Genomic DNA, 17,294 nt, shown 5'->3' with positions numbered 1-17,294 from the left:
TGAACTAATTAATTTAAAAAATTTTATTAAGTAGAATGATTTTACGATTTAAATAATTTTATTATAATTTTATTTTATTTTATTTTTCTTTTATTTATTGATTCATATATGGCTTTAATAATGTGTGATGTGTACCTTATATACCCTGCCAATTTTTTGCGAGTTGCAAGGGTGACAAAGGACGGACTCTATAGGTCATGGGTGACAATACCAAACATGACATTTATAGAGTTGGTCAGTTGGAAAAGAGAGATTGAGAGACTGAAAAACAAAAAAAAAATCTTACTATTGTGTTTAATTTAAAATATATATAGTTTGATTTAAGGTGTAGGACACGGATTCGATGAACCGCATCTCTGTGTTACTGAAACTCCTAAAAAGTGATTTTGCTCACTGGTAAGCTAGATTGAGTAAAATAAAATATTTTATTTTAATAGGGTTTTTTTGTTATAATTTTTAAGAGAGGAATGTTTTCATAATTTTCTTTATCTTTTATCTTTTTATTTTATTCACTTTAATTGTAGTCTCCAATTCCATGTTAACTCAGAACTTTCTTCGTCTCCATGCTCTCTAACTCCTATCCAATAGCGGATCTAAGGAGGCTTAAGGTGATTATGGTATTTTAATTTATTTTATATTTAATTTGGTCCTCTTATCAAATTTTTGGATACGCCACCGCTCCTACCAGCTCCTCCCACTGTCGTCTTCCATGCTGGACTTCTAGAAACTAATACTGAATCTCCCTCATCACCATTACCACCACAATATCCCTTCCCCTCTTCATTCCCTCGACAACTTCTCCGAAATTATTGCTTCTGGGGTTCAAATCCAAGGCTCCCCGTGAAGAGAAACAGCTCCACTCGGAAGTCATCAAGCTTGGCCTTCAATCTGATCGCCATGTGCACACCTCAATTATTGCTATGTATGCTAAAGTTGGTGAATTGGGTGATGCAAGAATGGTGTTTGATGAAAGTCCTCTAAGAGATTATGTTTCTTTTACGGTTGTATGTCTTGGAGGTGAAGGATTGTGCTGGTGAGGAGGGGTCGTGCGCATTGGCGACGAAGATAGTCGCAAAGAAGCCATCCTGCCCAGCAGCGTTACACTCGTGCCAATTTCGCTGTTGTTCCTTCCCCACTCTGGCCTGATGCCTCCTCCCCTTCTCCGGTGTTCATCGATCTCTGCCTCCTGTGCAAAATAATACATAAAAAAAATACCTTGTCCAAAAACTTTTAATCAGTTTTGAATTAATTTAAACATTTGATTTTTTAATTTTTTGATATAATACTACAAAATATTTCAAATTTAATAATAATAACCATCACAAAATTATTATTTATAAAGTTGTCCCATTAGCACAAAAATCGCATAAATCATTAAGTAGCCAATCACATAAAACTAAATTTATAAGGATATTTATCGTTGGATTAAAAAACATATAAAGTCCAAAAGTTTCTCATTAAAAACGCTGCAAGCCAAATAATTTTGGCGTTTCGGTGCCACAAGCCCACCAAATCCGTGCCCTAAAGTGTATATAAATTTAGGTACATACTATACTATTTATATATACTTGCCTAACTTATTAAAAAGAGATAAAAATTAATATTTAAATTAAAAAATATAAAAATAAATAATTTTTTAATATTTAAAACTTACCATAAAAAATAAATTCGACAATTTTATCATTAAAATTATAAGTACCACAGAATTTGTCATAAATTTAATTATATTTCACTATTTTCTTTTGTTTGTGGTAAACATGGATACAGAAAGAAAGAAATTTCCTAATTTGCTTTTGTAGCCAATAAAATAAAGATTAAATTACACAGTTAGTCTTTATACTTTTAGTGAAATTATAAATTAGTTTTTACACTTTAAAAATTTATAATTAAATTCCTAAGGAGAATTAAAATTTGTAATTTAGTTTCTGCTATTTAAAAAATATTTGATTTAACAGAATATTCTTAGCATATTTTTTATTTTAAACATGTGAACTGCATATATTTGACAATATGGAGCAATTTGCAATTTTAGTGAAAGTATGAGAATCAACAGTGTAATTTAACCATTTGAAAATGACCAGAAACCTTCTAGGCTATCCGAACCCACCCCACCCTTCTCCAGCTCTCTCACTCACACTTTCTCAATTTCCAAAACGACACCCCAATTCCAGCGCTCTCTATAACACCCCAATTTTTCATAGAATTATTCTCAAAAATTCTGTGATGATAAAATTCGATAAATATCAGAAAATCATCTCATCATAAAATAATAAAATAGATTTAGGCTTAATAAGTAAAAAAAATAAATATGCCATAAAAAATAAAAACGTATCCTAAATTAAAAACAGTACCAAACAGACTCCACCCTTTCATAAACAAACTAATTTTTCCTTCCTCCATTATAAAGCCATGGTTTTCTTTTTTTCCTTTTACCATATCTTTAATTATTCATTTGAATTAATTAAAGAAGAGCTTAGATACATCATTATAGCACATGATGGCACCTTTCTTCTCTCCTTGAACCGAATCAATTTCTTGTTTTTCAACTGAACTGATTTTCTTGTAACCAAACCATTAAGCTTTAACCATAGTTACACCCCTTGGGTTAATACCTAATGATCACTAACAGAGCATGTGTTGCTCCCTCCTTATATCAATCAACGTATCATCTTCACACCACCTCACTCCATTCTTCTTCTAATTATCAGACCTTTACTCTTAGTTCTCTACACTTCAACGCAAAACAAAAAGAAAGAATGCAAGAGAGGGAGCTGGCCGAGAGAGAGTAACGGAGTGGGAAGTGAAGTTGCTTCACTTTGATGATCTTCTCTAAACGAGTTATCAAAAACAAGAAAGGGCAAGCGAAAAGAGGTACCAACCGAATCCAGAAGACAGAAGCACTATTCTTCATCATTCTGATTCTTCGAAGCCTCCTTGCTGGGTGAAAACCAGCAACTGAAAGAAATTCTTCCCCTTGTTCTATTTCTGCCATTCTAAATTCAATTTCTGCTAGTACAGTTATAACCGTAAGTAAAGGAGAAGTGAGAACTCTTCTCTTGCTCAAGCCTGATTCAGCCATTTGTCCTTGGGAGGAGTGACCGAATCTTCACTTTCGTGTGTCTAGGGTTCCTAATTCAAGGAAGAAGCAGAAATAAAATTTTGAACTTCAAAAGAGGTAAGGGTTAGAATGTCTAGAAGGATATGTTTGTGACTGATTGATGGTGCTGTTGGTGAATTGTGGGTTTGATAATGTTACTTGAGGTTTTATGTTGCTATGTGCAGAATTTACTTGAAGGCTAAAGGCCATGTTTTATGATTGAATTAGTTGGTAGTATGAGCTGTTGTGCTTGAGATGGATTTGGTTATAACTAAATCCACTTGAATGATGATGAATGATGATTTATTATGTGATTGAATGATAAAAAATGCATGTGAAAATTCTATTTTTAACATGATGCAGAAAAATGAATGTTCACTTATGTATAAGCACTTGAAAACTTGGAAAATATTGACTCTGGATTGTTAGGGCCGTGCTAATCACTCTAGCAACTTTGGTTAGTCACAAGAAAGATGGAATTATGGTTTTAGAGGAATTTTAGGCTTAAATATAAGATTTGGTATTTGAGGTTGTTGGAATTACTTGATGCAGAATTTCTGCATATTTGGTAGTGACTTAAAATAAATTCTGGGAACAGTCCAGACCACCATTTTGGATGAAATTATTTTTCTGTGAAACCTCGGTGTGTCTTGAATGTTCCATAAAAATTTCAAGGAATTTGGTCAAGTGGTTTAAAAGATATTAATTTTTGAAAAAAGTAGCTACTGCAGAATTTTTTTGGTTTTCTGGTTCTGCAGTGTCAATTTCAAACCACCGGAACTTTTGTTTTACTTAATATTTTAAGTTGCTTCTAAAGGAATTTTAAAGATCTGTAAGCTTTTTAAATTAGTACAAATTTCATGTCCATATCTATTTTTTAGCGTTAGTTATGTCTCTTGGAATCTAGGCTGTTTGCAAGAATTTCAGAACCAATTTAAAGAAAAAGAGCAGCCCTTCCAATTGACATTTAATTAACCAAACAAGGTGATATGAACCTGAAACTTGTTGATTCTGAAACCTAGGGGTGTTGAGTGTAATCTCACCAAAATTTAGAAGCAACGGATTAGAATTGAAATTATTATGGATTTTATAAAAACACTGCTATTTGTTGTTTTTCTGAATCCTTATAAGTGCAGTAGCAGAATTTTAAAACTTTGTATAAAATTCAATTCTAATCTAAATGCAGTAAAACTAACTCAAATTAAAGATTAGGATCTCTAGAATGACCTTACCAAGAGAGATAGTCCGTGCATAAGTTCTTTAGAAAAATATGATTCTTACTTCTTTAGAAACTTAAGTTTGATACGAACGCATGGACATAAAGTTTGCACGAATCTAAGTCTGTTTGTTATATTAATTATTAGATATAAGACTGGTCGCCAAAATGGTACTAGGCTAAACAAGTCAGGAAATGAACCAGAATGTAAGTTATTCCTAAGAAAGTTTAAAGTTAAGCGGTGAAGTGGAGGTATGTTTAGTTACATGGTGATGCGGAGGTATGTTTAGTTAAACGGTGATGCGGAGGTATGTTTAGTTACATGGTGATGCGGAGGCACAATGAAAAGAAAGAAAATGAGAACTAAGGAATGAAAAGGGTAATTATTCATGAGAATTGTATGTTTGAATGGGCCTTTGTACCAAATTGCTAATGCGAGAGTGCTCGCCTAACTGATAGCCTAAGGTTGCTAATGCGGGAATGTTCGCCTAACTGATAGCACTGTTTTTTATTGTGATGCACATTGAAATGTTATTATGAAGAGGCCTAACTGACATGGGTAACCGTGATGCCAATGTATCCTAATTGACATGGGTTCGTCCATGATAATATTGATGTGTCTGACTGACACAGCAAGAAACCATATTCGGGGTTCACTCTTAGTAATGTCGGGTTGCGGGTAGACAACCGACGCATGAACTCATGGCCTGCGCTAGGAACAGACATGCATCATAAATTGTTTGTGCATTTGATTGTGATTGTTTACTGTTCATTCTTTCTGCTACATGCTATCTGCTTCTTGTTAATTTTCTATTCTCTGATTCTTATTTGTGTTTCAAAGTTGTATAATTACAATTTCTCCAAAACTTAGATTAAGATAGTAAAACTAGGAATAATAGCCATAGAGAATAGCATAAGGAGCGGCATTAACCCAAACGGAAGATGCCAAGATAGAGTTATGTCAGAGCCGCGGTACGGAAGTAGCCGAGAGACTTAGCGAGCGAGTTGTTATGATAGAGCCGAAACTCTAGGTTTCACGAGAGAGATGTGTTTTCACGATGTCACCTTACTGGGAACCATATAGGTTCTCACCCCTTCCTTTTCTTTTTCCCCCACAGATGGAAGATCCATACTTGGTTGCCGCAATCGGAGTCATATTTAGAGAAGCTCCGGAGGAGCATATGATTCCAAACCCTACAGGAGGTGCTCGAGACTAGTCCTGAGATGATGTTCCGCAGACTTGCGCTTCAGCAGTGGTATGATATAGGATAGACGGTCTTTGTTTTCTTATAATCTTCTTTCCCTCACTTTTGTAGCTTTTCTATATGAACCAGGTATCTAGGAAGTTGTCAGTTGTAAATACGTCTATATATATATGTCAAGTTTGTGTGAACTAACTTGCGATGTATATATGCATGAGAGTTTCTGTAATCTTGTTGCCAATTTAATGTTGCTGTTAGTTTGGTATTTATTTTATGTTGTATATCTCTGATGATGCTTTTAGTTGCTGCTAACAGGTTTATTAAGAAAAGCATATGATAAAAATAGCTAACATATACGATTTTGTTAGTACGAAAGGCTCATATGTAGATATTATCGAGTCTAGAGTTTTATAATATTACTAGGAAGTGACACCTAATGACTGGCAGTGTTCCGGACCTGAAAATTGGGTCGTTACACTCTCCGTCTCTCACCTCAGTTCACTATCGCCGCGCCGGATCCACCGTATTTGTGCTCACGAGTTGGGTCTCGCCTCCTTCCTCCATATCGCCTCTCTCATCTGGCGACTTTTTCTTCTCTTTCAATTCCAACACTGAACACTGATAAATAGAAGTGAACATTTTCAATCCCAAACATGCTCAAAGCGAACAATTCAATGTCTAAGAAGAAAATAGCAACAAATCAACATAAAAATAACAGCTCAATTTATCAGTAGATCTGGCGCAACGACGGAGGTGAGAGGCACGGCGATGGTGAGCTGAGGTGAGAGACAGAGAGCGCTGGGTTGGGGTGCTATTTTGGAAAGTGGGAAAGTGAGAGTAAGAGAATTGGGGAGGGTCGGGGTGAGTTTTGATAGCCTAGGGAGTTTTTGGTCATTTTCAAATGGGTGAATTACACGGTTGGTCTCCATACTTTCACTAAAATTGCAAATTAGTTCTTATTGTCAAACATGTACAGCTCACATGTTTAAAATAGAGAATATATTGAGAATATTCTGTTAAATCAAACGCTTTTTGAATGGTATAGATTAAATTGCAAATTTTAATTCTCTTTAAAAAGCCAATTATAAACTTTTAAAGTTTAAAGACTAATTTACAATTTCACTTAAAAGTATAGAAGCCGAGACCAACCGTGTAATTTACCCTTAAATAAAATCAGTAAATCACAACTATAAAAGCCCGTCCCCTTTCCCATTCTTCCCTGTATCGAAGACGAGGTCTCACTTCTGGCACTGCTTCCTCTCTCGCAAGTACCTCCCTCACCTGGTTCCCGTCACTCTTTGCACTGCCTCCTCCCTTGCCATTCGGAACCGCTTCATTCGCCGTCCTGCTTCTGCTTCTACAGATTTTCTTCTCTCCTTCTCGCGAATTTGCTGGTTTTGTTCTTTTTTTTTTAAAAAAAAAAATTGTTAAAATCATCTTGCATTCACCATTCCCTGTTCTTCCTTGTGCTAAATCGTGTGATTTTCTCCTTGATTGAATTGTTAACATCGTTGAGAATTGCATGAGGAAAACGTGTTTGATTTTGGAATGTGAAATGCCAAATCACAAAATTATTCAATATATTTGGTTTTAATCTGAAATGCTAAATGGACTCTCCCAATCATTTTGGAACGTTAGCGGAAATTGATGAATTTATTAAAACCAGTTTCAGTTTGTATGCAGCACACTCCTCCTTTTTTGGTATAAACTGAAATGACAATATAGGAATCTTAATTTGAATTTTCAAGCATTTTCTTTTCGAATTTGGACTGATTAATACAAGTCCAATCCTAGCGTAGTTATGATTAAAGTTGAATTAGGGCATTTGAGAAAAGAAATATTATTAAGGTTTCAGTCTTCGTCAAAATTTTAATCCCTGTATCCCCTGTTTTTTGGACTGTCTGGTAATCAAACACAATAATGAATTTTAGTCTTCCATTCTTAATTTCCAAACACAATACTGGCAACCTCAAAATAAGCACAACCTTGTAGATTTGTTTTATTTGATTTGTGTTTGTACTTTGTAGTGTCTAAAATAGTGTTTGTATTTAGTTTTTCCTATTGAACTATACTATAAATTAATGTATTGAGATCCTTCCTTAAAAAAATCTTCTATTTTTTAGCCTTTCCTATATGATATTGTCCATATCTATATGGCTATAATTTTGTTTATAAGAAATAAATATTTATATAAAAACATTGACAAATAACTTTTATGCAAATTTTCTTTCTCTAAGAATTTTTATTACATAAATTTTCTTTCTCTAAGACAAAATGTTAGAATATATCTTTCCCATGCTTGTGTATATATTACCAAAAAATTTTTTATTTTATTATCTTTATATTTGTTTAGAAACAAAAATACTCATTCTAGACTCTAGAGTAGTTAGAATCTTTGATTTACTATTTCATGCTTTTATGTGTTTAATTTACTCTTCTAATTTTATATAAAATCTAGCTTTTCTCTACTTAATTTATACACTGCCTTAAGGACGGACAGTACTACAATTAGGTAATAACTGAATACTTGAATGAATTGTAGAAAGTTATCACAAATCATGGATAGTGGCTCTAGCACGCATGAGCATGACCCTGTAAAGAGGCAAAAAGAGAACAATGAAGGAGAAGACAGAATTAGCGAGCTACCTGAGTGTATTATAAGTAGGATATTGTCTCTTCTCCCAACCGAAGAAGCAGTTCGAACAAGTGTGCTGTCAAAGGAATGGATAAACCATTGGAGATCAATCACTAGTTTGCATTTAGATGACATTGACATGGTTTATGGCAGAACCAAGCATATTGAACATGAATGCTTTGAAAGATTTATATATAGATCACTTCTGCTTACCAACTCTCCAAGATTGGACAACTTCTCCCTCTCTATCCATGGCCACCATGATGTCTAACCTTAATGATTGGATTTATGGCGCGTTGAATAAGTTTCCGAAAAAGCTCTGTATTAAGTCAGAGAGGAAACTCTCCTTTTCGTTTTCCACCGCTCATTCCCTCTTCACTTCTCAGAGTTTACAAGAATTAGAGATATATATGAGTTATTGTTCTGCTAATATCATAGTTCCCACAAGCCGTGTTCATTTGGGACAGCTCAAATTTCTGACTTTGCATGAAGTTGAATTTAGTTGCTCTGATAAGGATCCAGAGCTTAGCCTTCCGTTGCTTTGAAGGCTCAAGACAGTAAACTGCATTTGGTTAGGTGTGAGGTGTGTCACTTTCAATGTTCCTCTGCTTGAAACTATTGACATAACACAACACACTAACAGTTCTAGGCTAGAAGGGAATTGTGAGATCAAGTTTCGTGCTTTGCACTTGAAAGAATTTTGTTTACGCGACTATGTTTACCGTTCAAGGTATACCATGATAGATCCATCATCTGCTCAGAATGCTTCTGCTACTCTAATTTTGCCTCCATATGAGAGAAGAGTTTCTTCGACAATGCAATACGGTGCTCTTGTGCTTCTCAAGCAATTTAGTCAAGTTAGATACCTCAAATTTGGCGGGCTGGATGTAAGCTTCCTTTTTAGACCCTTCTGAACATCACATAGTGTTGAGTTTTCTTCATGTTATGATTTTCTTCATAAGTTTGTTATCAGCATATTAGTTCCTTCTTGTAACATAATACTATGTAAATTGGATTGGCTTCTTATTTGTGATGCAGGTTTTGGCACAACAAGTAGTGATTCTTCTACCTGAATTTGGAATGCTACGCCATCTTGAACTTGATTCAATTACTGGCGAATTTTTGTTAGCTTTACTTTTAAAGACTCCAATTCTCAACACACTAGTTGTCGAGGTTTGCAACTGTTAAACTCTGCCTCTAATGCAATTATGGAGAAAATAACATATTAAAGATGTTACCCTTGTACTTATGATTTAGAAACTTGTACATGGATTTTAATTTGTTATTTTGTTTGATGATATGTTGATTACTAGAGACTAAAATATGAATATTACAAGGCACTTTTGAAATCTGCTGATGTGCCTGATTGTTTGAGACATACTCTCCAAGTGGTGAAATTCAGAGATGTTTGTGGAGATGAGCATGAGTTGTGTTTTGCTAAATTATTTATGGAAAAGGGTTCAGTGCTGAAGAGGATGAGTTTCTCCCTTTCTCATTTGTTTGTCAAGTCAGAGGCCATTGAAGAACTTAAAGAGAAACTATCTGGACTCAAGAAATGTTTGACTTATACTATTGTTGAGGTTGTGAAGGAAGATTATTACAACTTCTGGTGATAATTCTTGGTTTAGATTTTAGGAAGTTCTATGAGCAAAGCCCACCAAATTGTTCTATAAGCATGGAATCATTTCTCCTATAAAATAGACTCTAGTTTTTATGTAAAGGGTGATGGTAAAAAATAATGTACCCACAAAAAATACCAAATTTTGTCCATCAAAATTAATCTTTTGGGTGTACTCAAGGTTTATATTTTTGTCTATTTACTCAAGATTTCACATTTGTTTTCTATAACCAAATTTTTCACCATATGTATCAAGTGGTTTGAAAAGTATTTCATACCGACATGGGTTACTGTATATAGGTCAATTTTACCAAAATAAGTAGTATCCGAATTCCATGGTAGAATGATTATCACTAACAAGCTCCCCATAAAAACCACTGCGAAACAATTAAGCTTTTTCATTTCTTAAACTCAAGCACGGTGTAGAAGTGGTCAACATGGAATGCCCTGAAACTGGGGAAGCCTACAGAAACTGCAAGCTGCCTGAACTGCTCTTCAGTCCTGTGCTTCCCTTTGGCTCTGTATATCGTCATGACAAATATGTCGCCTTCAAGCAATGCCCTTGTCCGGTGGCTGTCGTCGGAGTTCTCCGGCAGCACTGGCTCGCAGGCAATAAGCTTCCCTCCTTCTGGGAGTGAGTTGTAGCAGTTTTGCATTATCTTCTTGATCTCATCGTCTGTCCATGTTGTAAGCACCCACTGCACATTGCAAAATAAAACAAATTTTGATGTATAAATATAATAGAGATATGATCAATTTTTGTATTCGCTATTAGTGTATAAAAAAAATGATGCGAATATTTAATCATTCATTGCTAGCTACTTTGGTAAATTGTCCATATATATATTTGACAATTTTAAAATATTGTCTATATTTCTCTAACAGGCGGTTTGAAAATTCCTTAGTGAATTAAATTTCAGTGTTTACAATATTTAAATTAGTTTAGATGGAATTCAATTCAATTCTATTATTTTCTCTCAAAATCAATTTCAATCCAAATATATTCGATTTGAAATTTTATTTCATTAGATTTTATTTAAAACTTAAAATGTCTAAAATGTTATTATAATCTAATTATTTCTTCTTAACTTTTTTTCACTCACTTCCTGTTAATATCTCCCATATTTCAACACAATTTTCTCTTTTTTCACCACCTTCGTTCTCTTCTCTTCTTTTTCCTTCGACTCAATATAATATATACATCTGTTTTTGAAAGACTTACTATGTATATCTAAAAAAAATATTCACTATAGATTTTATGCGTTTAACTTAGATTAATAACACCAAGTGTTTGCCAATACCTTTAAATATTTTAAGTAAAGTTGTGTCAATTATGACACCAGCAAAAAGTAACATAATTTTGTTCTATTTTAATAACATGAATTAGTTGCTGTAATTTACCATTAATAACTAGCTTCTTTTTTTTTTGCTATGTTATTAGACCACTCAACAAGTTAGTTTTTGATAGTTTATGTGTATTTTTTGTTATTAATTTGTCATTGAAATCAACCATAAAGAACTATTTATTTTTTTAATTAATAATAATGTTTAAAATTTAATATTTTTAGATTAATTTAATTTTTACTTTTTTAATATATTTTATATTTCATTATATATTTTATACGAATAACTCATTAATAACTAATTTTTTTTTTACACTTAGCATAATTGAAAGATAATATTTCAAATTGAACTCTCGTTATATTATATTATGTGTGTCACCAAAAAAAAAATATTATGTGTGCAACAACTTCTCAAATAAGATATGTTTACAACTTTGCATGATTCACTTATGTAATTTGGTTCGTAGTGAAGAAAAAGTCAGAAATTAAAGGTGGTTCTATTGAGGCCAGTATATGGACATATATTCCATGGAAGGAAAAACCAGAAAGGTAATTCTGCTGAGTTCAATTTATTTTGAGATTACACCAAATGAAAGTGAAATGTCTACTCGTCCATGAGGAGGAAATTTTTTATTTTAAGTGATGTCAACGTTTTTAGGTTAATTGTATTTTTAATTTACTTGGGGACAAATCTTTTTAAATAAAATTGACAAATAAGTTTTACATTGTTTAAAATATCAGACATTAATTTATAATAAAATAAGAAAGACATAATGGTCTCTAGTATTTTTCTATATATGAAAAATTAATCCCTAATTCAGTAAAAAATAGTTTTGATAAAGATATTAAAGTGTCTAAAATTTTAAAAGATAAGAGATTTTTTTTTTCTTTCTTTAAGAATTAACTTGTCAAATATTTTAAAAGATTAGAAATTAATTTGTCAACTTCTTTAATTTTAATTGAGAACTAGTTTATCCGAAATAAAAAATAATAAAGAACATTCTAAGTGTTTACTTATTTTTAAAATCGATTCTATGAAATTCTACCCTTTCATTGAATAAAAAAGAAAAAAAAGAAAAAACCTATAATCTACTCAACCAAAGGCAACGGGAAATACTGAGTTGTATGATGAATACAAAAAGTTATAATTTGTTTGTTTTAGAATGTGATTACATGGTGTTTCTAACGACTTCTTTGAATTGGTTTCATGGTTTGCATTCACGGGATATCCGTCCATCAAAACAAGACAAATTACCCCATAACAAGCTGTAGCACTGTATATGTTAGCCTAATCTACTAATCTAGATAAGATTATCTATTTTATTTTATTGCATTTTAGTTTCTTGATTTGTTAAAAGTAGAGAGAACAAAGCAAGCAAAGATATCTTTCAATCAAAAATTATATTCCTTCTCCTTCATGTTCGTTAATGCCTAAGATACAATAAAAATCGAAGATTCTATTGAAGTAATTTTCTTTTATCAATTTATCAAAACATGTTCCGAAAAATAATCGCCAACAAAAAAATAATAAATAAATTTTTGAGAATTTATATTTTTGATATATTAATTTTTTAAAAAATATATTAATAAAATTGTTTAAGATGTCAAATGTGAATAAATTAATTTAAATTTAAATTTTTTCATAATGGGATGACGCACCTTCATGAAGATCGCATCACCTTGAGGAATGGATTTGAACATGTCACCGCCCACATGGGTTACACCTAGAAATCACAATAATTAATTAGTTATGATACACACAGGTTCAGAATGAATCAACCACTGTCAACAAAACAAAATGTCATATCATGTAGTCGTGACTCGTGAGTCGTGACTGATTCTAGTGGCGAAGTTTTATGTTACAGCGGGACCATCGCTCCAAAACTCTATTTAAATCAAAGTACAAAACTCCTTATAGTTGATTTAGTTAAGGGTAGTGCTGGAATAATAAAAATTTTGAACAACATGAACAAAATTTTCTATTAATTCATATTATTTATACATTATTTAAAAATTTGGTTGGTTAATTACCTATACTTTTCCTTTAGTTAACGTACTAAAATTAGAATTTTTTTTTTCTTTGGAGCTTGTGGGTTCAATAATTTTCAAATATATAATTTTATATTCTCATTCTCTTTTTTAGTTTTTTTTTTAAACAATATAATTTTATCTCCTCTTTCTCTTATCTTAGTTTTCATAATCTTTTAAGAAATTATTTTTTAAAATACCTGTTGTGTTAATTTATTAATTTATCACTTTAATATTATTTTGTAAATTTTATCTTATAATATATAAAAAAACATGATGAATTTGATTAATAACTATCATACTTCTAAAGAAAAAACTGTTTATTAGAAAATTAAAAATTGAGTTTAAATGTATTTATTAAACGAAAAAGACTAACAGATATTCTTAACAAAACTTTAATATAATTTGCTATTATTATATATTTTGCGTACTTTTGGCCTCATCAAAGAATTTCCTCAAGCTTTACCATTGATAGTCACTAAGATAGTTACATCGATCGGATCCATTCGGTACTACTTTAAATATCAGATCAATACAACTATACTATCTAATGCTTTAATAAAAAAATTTCTCATAATTTAATTTTCTGTACCACAAACCATAGGTGTTGAATCTCAACAAGTCTATAAGATCATTTTACAAATTAAACATTCCATAGGGCTGATTCTTATTCAACTGAAAAAAAAAATTAAAACGTAACCCGTTCATGTAACAATAAATACGTAACAAATGTTATTTAATTTTGTATAGCACAAGTCAATACAAAAACGTAACCCTTTCATGTAACAATAAATTTTTGTAAATTATCTTGAGGGACAGGTAGATAATAGTTTTTGTGAACAATTTAAACAATGAATTCTAAAATTGACTAAATAAAATAAAAATAAAAAAGTACAGATAACTAATAAAATTTTTGAACAATATGTAAACAATGTAAATTAATAAAATTAAAAGAGTAAATTTAATTAGTAGCATTAAATTAGAGTGTAGTGTATTTTTATTTGATTGGTGGTTGTTCATATTGTTTAAAATTTTTATTGTTCCCCTAGCACTTCCTAATAAAAATACACTACACCTTCAAATTATCCTTTAAATCTTTTAGAATTTTCATTTTCTACCTATATTTTTTATTAACTACACAATGTTCTGAAAACCGGTTCGAACCGGCCGGTCGGACCGGTCGAACCGTGAACCGGTGGCTGTAGCGGTTCGGGCAATAGTAAAAACCGCAGTATTTAAAAACCGAACTTGAACCGACGAATCGGCCAGTTACCGGTCGGTCGAACCGAACCGGGACCCGGCCGGTTTTTTAACATTGCAGCAAAACGCCGCCGTTTTGTGCTGCTGAGGGAACCCTAATTCTTGAGTTTTCTTTCTCCTTCGCAAGTTCGCAGCCTCCAGCCCTCCACTTCCTCGTTCCTCCAGCCTTCCAAGGAACAGAACACCACCCAGTCACCGCACTCACCGCACTCACCGCAGTCACCGGACTCACCACCCAGTTGTCAACTCCAGACTCCAGGAGGCCCTCAACGCACTCACCGCCGTCGCACTCACGCCCTCAACTCCAGCCTTCAGCACGGTCACGCCCTCACCGCCGTCGCACTCACGCCCTCAGCCACTTCGCATGTCACCTCCGTCGAGCTCTGCCTCTGAGAAAGCAGTAGAGAAGCGTTGAAGCGTTGAAGCGTTGTCCTTCAAGCTCTGAGAGAAAGCAACAGATTTCCTCATTTCCAGGTAATTTTTAATTAGGTTATCAACATGATTTTGTGATGCAATCCGATTCTGATAAAACTGTGCTCTGATGAACTGAAGTCTGAGTCTCTACTCTCTAAAAACTGGAACTGTTATGAGTTCATTTTGTGATTTCATTGATTCTGATGAACTGAACTGATGAACTGAACTCTGGGTCTCTACTCTCTGAAACTGTTTTGAATTTATTTTTTGATTTCATTGATTCTGATGAACTGTGCTCTGATGAACTGAACTCTGAGTAAACTGTTATGAATCTATTTTTTGATTTCATTAATTCTGATGAACTGTGCTCTGATGAACTGAACTCTGAGTAAACTGTTATGAATTTATTTTTTGATTTCATTATTTCTGATGAACTGTGCTATGATGAACTGAACTCTGAGTCTCTACTCTCTGAAACTGTTATGAAATAATTTTGGGATTTCATTGATTCTGATGAACTGAACTCTGATGAACTGAATTCTGATTTTGTGAACAAAGAATTTTATTGAACCTGAGATGTTGTACTTGTTTGTATACTCTGATTTTGGATTTTGGATGTTGTTTGTTCATTTATTGTGAAATTGAGAGTTGAGATTATTGGGTTGGATTTTGATGATTGATGACAAACTTGGATCATTTTGATGATGCTATGTTGGGTTTGATTGGTTGTTTGAGGACTTTTGAACTTTGAATTTGTATTTGAATGAGATTATAACATTTGGTTTATGTAGTACTTTTAATTTGAATGATATTTTAAAGTTTAGATTAGATTATAATTATATTTTCATGTGCTTATTTACATTTTAATTATTATTTTATTATAAAACGATTTTTACGGTTCAACCACGGTCAAACTGATTGAACTTATAAACTAATGAAGATGACCGGTTCGGTTTTCAGAACCTTGCTTAAACATGCTTATTTCATGTAACGAAATATCATTTGAATAAGAGTGTTTTAAGTTAATTTTAACAGATTTAAAAGTTTGACTAATATGAACAATTGATAAAATACCAATGTGACAATAAACTCTATAAATTATTAGTCACTATTATTTTTCTTAAAATACATGTACGCATATATGTTATGTACCTGGAATTTGTGATGCTTTGGCCACCACTTGAGGCAGGTCAAAGTTGATGCCTTCCTTGACATTGGGGTGTTTCTGGAGGATCATCCGGAGGCAGTCGCCGCCGCTGCCACCAACATCCACAAGCCTCTGGACCCCGCGGAAGCCGTCGTAGGCCTGAAGCATGGCCCTCATGAAAGGCACTGAGACCCCAGACATGGCCTTGACCATCAGCTCATTCATATCCCCTTGTTTGAGGTAGTAACTGTATGCTGCCTCCCCGTTGGCCCTCTCGAAGGGCTCCTTTGAAGGATCAACCACTGCCTCGTGCACCAACGGCCATGCTCTCATCAACGCATCCTGTAAAAAATAAAACAATTTTTTTACTAACCATGTTATACATTGACTGACTTTTTTAATATTCATGTAATAGTTAAAAAATTAATTACTTCCTTGGTTCATTCGATATATATGCATTTCTTTCATTTTCAAATTTATTGGCAATTGTAGCTAACAACAAGAATAATAAGGGAAAAAATGTGATTTATAATTATAATTACTTATCATTATTTTATGAATGACCTGGTGGTGCTGCAGTACATACGGCGCAAAAGATAACCCTTCCGAATCCGTCACAAGCGTTTTGCCTACATCGGTTAGCGAGTACTTCCTCTCTCCACCGGCGCCGGAAGGCGCATGCTCATTGAAGACGCCGTAGCTGGCTAGCATGCGGAGCACGCGCTGGAGGTTTTCGGAGTCGCCGTTGCCGGCGGGGAGGACTCGCTTCAGGATCTCGATGGCGGAAAGGGGATTGTTGGCGCCGCCCTGCCAGATGGCGTCGGCGACGTTGAGGCGTACGACGGCGTTCAGCGACATCGGAACGCTTATCATGTTTGCGAGCTCAAGAATCGTGAGCCTCGCTTGTTTCCGGTTCTCGCTGGACTCATCCTCCATCACTCTTGCTTTTTCTCTCTCCCTTTTTTTTTTCGTTTGTTTTTCTTTTTGGGTAGTTGAAATCTTCCTGCATAGTGGGGTATATAGAACTATAGAAGCATAAAAGTATTAGTGTAAGGTGTATGTCCACTGACCCTATTAACCAAATTAATTTTTATGTATGTATACATATATATGTTATTTCATATGACCAATGTTTTAAATATTCTATTTTAGTTTAAAATATTTCAAACGGATTGAATATTGTCCTATTTTTAAATATGCTAATTATTTATGTCAAATTTAATTATAGAACAATATTAAATCTATTTTTTAGATTAAAATATAATGTTTTAAATGTTACAAATTAAATAAAGATTTGTCCCAAATTTTAGAGAATAAAATAGTATTCTATCCTT

General features: G+C 33.3%; 2 protein-coding genes and 1 long non-coding RNA gene across 9 annotated transcripts; 2 read left to right on the top strand and 1 right to left on the bottom strand.

Moving 5' to 3' along the window:
- On the top strand, window positions 2,455-9,954 carry LOC107613027. Of its 7 annotated transcripts, XM_021109387.1 has the most exons (6): window positions 2,456-3,026; window positions 3,125-3,175; window positions 5,432-5,569; window positions 8,058-9,037; window positions 9,189-9,323; window positions 9,464-9,954. In XM_021109387.1, the coding sequence occupies exons 4-6, from the start codon at window positions 8,888-8,890 to the stop codon at window positions 9,761-9,763; spliced, it is 585 nt and encodes a 194-aa protein (XP_020965046.1). In that variant the 5' UTR covers window positions 2,456-3,026; window positions 3,125-3,175; window positions 5,432-5,569; window positions 8,058-8,887; the 3' UTR covers window positions 9,764-9,954. The 7 variants fall into 7 exon arrangements, 6 of the variants coding, with proteins under 6 accessions (XP_020965046.1, XP_020965047.1, XP_016170342.1 ...); XM_021109388.1 differs by lacking the exon at window positions 5,432-5,569; XM_016314856.2 differs by having other exon boundaries at window positions 2,456-3,175; window positions 9,488-9,954.
- LOC107613026 (caffeic acid 3-O-methyltransferase) lies at window positions 10,020-16,969 on the bottom strand. Its single transcript, XM_016314852.2, has 4 exons — window positions 16,525-16,969; window positions 15,966-16,302; window positions 12,771-12,835; window positions 10,020-10,466 (listed from the first exon to the last, which is right to left on the bottom strand). Exons 1-4 carry the CDS (start codon window positions 16,894-16,896, stop codon window positions 10,167-10,169), a joined length of 1,074 nt encoding a protein of 357 aa, XP_016170338.1. The 5' UTR covers window positions 16,897-16,969; the 3' UTR covers window positions 10,020-10,166.
- Window positions 14,301-14,874, top strand: LOC110265881. The gene is made up of 2 exons (XR_002352388.1): window positions 14,301-14,554; window positions 14,619-14,874. It is a non-coding gene; the product is annotated as an uncharacterized LOC110265881 (long non-coding RNA).

The sequence above is a fragment of the Arachis ipaensis genome, chromosome B08, assembly GCF_000816755.2.
Source record: "Arachis ipaensis cultivar K30076 chromosome B08, Araip1.1, whole genome shotgun sequence".
Lineage (NCBI taxonomy): Eukaryota > Viridiplantae > Streptophyta > Magnoliopsida > Fabales > Fabaceae > Arachis > Arachis ipaensis.
This window is presented reverse-complemented; position numbering and strand designations above follow the sequence as displayed.

Bases quoted from the DNA above. Each gene is read 5' to 3' on its own strand.
- LOC107613027 (XM_021109389.1), top strand. From the start codon at position 8,888: ATGATAGATCCATCATCTGCTCAGAATGCTTCTGCTACTCTAATTTTG. The intron at 9,038-9,188 runs GTAAGCTTCCTT...TTTGTGATGCAG, and splicing joins TCAAATTTGGCGGGCTGGAT to GTTTTGGCACAACAAGTAGT. The intron at 9,324-9,463 runs GTTTGCAACTGT...GTTGATTACTAG, and splicing joins TCAACACACTAGTTGTCGAG to AGACTAAAATATGAATATTA.
- LOC107613026 (XM_016314852.2), bottom strand. From the start codon at position 16,896: ATGGAGGATGAGTCCAGCGAGAACCGGAAACAAGCGAGGCTCACGATT. The intron at 16,303-16,524 runs GTCATTCATAAA...TATTTTTTACAG, and splicing joins ATGTACTGCAGCACCACCAG to GATGCGTTGATGAGAGCATG. The intron at 12,836-15,965 runs GTACATAACATA...TGTGATTTCTAG, and splicing joins CAAAGCATCACAAATTCCAG to GTGTAACCCATGTGGGCGGT.